This window comes from Propithecus coquereli, unplaced genomic scaffold (assembly GCF_000956105.1).
Source record: "Propithecus coquereli isolate 6110/MARCELLA unplaced genomic scaffold, Pcoq_1.0 Scaffold14, whole genome shotgun sequence".
In the NCBI taxonomy this organism is placed as follows: Eukaryota; Metazoa; Chordata; class Mammalia; order Primates; family Indriidae; genus Propithecus; species Propithecus coquereli.
In genome coordinates, this window is record NW_012138302.1 from 13947059 (window position 1) to 13949149 (window position 2091).

Below are 2091 nucleotides of genomic sequence, written 5' to 3' on the forward strand. Positions count from 1 at the left end.
AAAAAATAAAAAATAAAAAATATGGAACTAAAACCTCTGTATGGCAAACGTCTTGGGTGTTACCTAAATGTGCTTTCTCGTTGACCTATTTTTTTCCCTGAGAGAAAAATGGCATTTTTTGGTAATCTTCCCTGTTCTTGAACTCTGTAGGAAGAGGAATTGTATGCATGTCAGAGAGGTTGCCGGCTGTTTTCAATTTGCCAGTTTGTGGATGATGGAATTGATTTAAATCGGACCAAACTGGAATGTGAATCTGGTAAGATGCTATGCTAACATCAGCTGTATGTAACATTGGTGTTTTCTTTGAGTTGTGTTATACTTTTTAAGTACTTTCCTTAGAAAAATGACAAACATAATTGTTTAAACTAGTCATAATTACATATTGTAATTATGAATTTAGAATTTTAGGAGCTGTTGCTTGAAATTTCATGGGCTTGAAATTTCATCTTTTTGTTTAGGCAGTGTTTACTTTGTACTATAGATAGGACACCTTTGTTTAACCAAGCGTTCTGCTTAAACAAAAACGGTAGTAATTACCCTACTTGTAATTCATCACTACCTATTCACAGATAGTATAATTTTCCTAAACCTTTCAATCATAGGTTAGTTGATTTAGTTCCAAGTTTTTTACTGAATCAGGCCTTTGACTCCGTATTAATAGTGTATTCTTTGTTGGTCACACCATTAGAAGAAATAACCAGAGGTTTTGTCATCTGTTAAACTACTTTTACCTTGTACTGAAAGACATGTGTTTAATAAAAGAAACCTGTAAGTGAGACACAATTGACACATTTAACTTTATAAAGAACTACGATGGAATTTTCTCCATTCATTACACTTTATTCAGTGTAGAAAGAGGCACCTTTTCCCTTGTCACTATGCCAAGGCTCACATCCAGTCTTCTGTGAAATCATAACCTTATTTTTATGGCTCAGTCTTCTAACTGGTCATCTTTATATTGTGCTTAATGCTGTTTAGTTTATTATCTAGCACCTCTGAGAAATGTATTACAAACGCTTGATTGAATTGGGAAGAAAAAATTATTATAGTGGTGAAGTGTTACATCACAAGGAAGAACTAGCTTTAATGAACTAAATGAAGAAAGTATATCTGGTAGAGACTCATTTCAACTTTAGAATCACCTGCTGTAGAACATTTTCTAGTTCAGTTTTCTTAGAATTTAGGGGGTTAGACTGATTGCTTGTCTTATTTTTCCCTTGTCATATGAATGTGCTTGCCTCTCAACTAAGCTATTCAGTTCTTAACAGTACTACTGTTCGCGTAACAGTAATACATTTGCGTAAATCACTAAAATACGTTATTTCATTCAACGCCAGGCAGTAGGTGGTGGTATTTCCATTTTAGGCATATAGAAATCAGTAGCCAGAGGTTAAACGGCTCAGCTTGGGTCACATACACACCTAACAAATAGTGGAGCCAAGACTTTCCCGGATGCCAGTCCAGTGCTTTTCCCACTACACAAACCTTACCTGTGAGGATCCCCTTATTTGAATGTCATCAGATAGCTAGAGCCTGGGTGTGTAATTAATGGGCTTATACCTGAAATATTTCACTTGTGGGAGGGAGACAATATGGAGTACTATTAAAATAATTACCAAATCAAGAAATTTGTAATGATGAAATGCTCTGTAAGTATAAGAAATTATAAAATGCCAAATCCCTTTCTCTCCTTCCCCTTTTCTTTCTCTCTCTCTCTTTTTTCCTTCTGGTAATTTGACTATTTTTCTCTTACAGCATGTACAGAAGCGTATTCCCAATCCGATGAGCAATATGCTTGCCATCTTGGTTGCCAGAATCAGCTGCCATTCGCTGAATTGAGACAAGAACAAGTACGAAACAGTATTGCCTTTCAAAATTGCCTGTTTAATGGCATTGACTTATATTGCTTGAAGTATTTATCACCCACTTGTTCCTATTTTAATGTTATATTTTGAGCAAACAAAATTATATTTGCAAATAGAAGTCAACTGAATAATTACTTTTGTATAATGTCTTACTGTTAAAAATTATTTTTAGCCGGGCGCGGTGGCTCACGCCTGTAATCCTAGCTCTCTGGGAGGCCGAGGCGGG

The 2091-nt window shown here is 35.5% G+C and overlaps 1 protein-coding gene across 2 annotated transcripts in view; it reads left to right on the forward strand.

Annotated features, from left to right (window-relative positions):
* Positions 1-2091, forward strand: part of TMEM59 (transmembrane protein 59) — a 28206-nt gene that overhangs the window by 6777 nt on the left and 19338 nt on the right. For both annotated transcript variants that reach the window (XM_012639428.1, XM_012639429.1), the window contains exons 2-3: positions 151-256; positions 1756-1850. In XM_012639428.1, coding sequence (XP_012494882.1) covers positions 151-256; positions 1756-1850 — 201 coding nt within the window. The remainder of the gene's footprint in view (positions 1-150; positions 257-1755; positions 1851-2091) is intronic.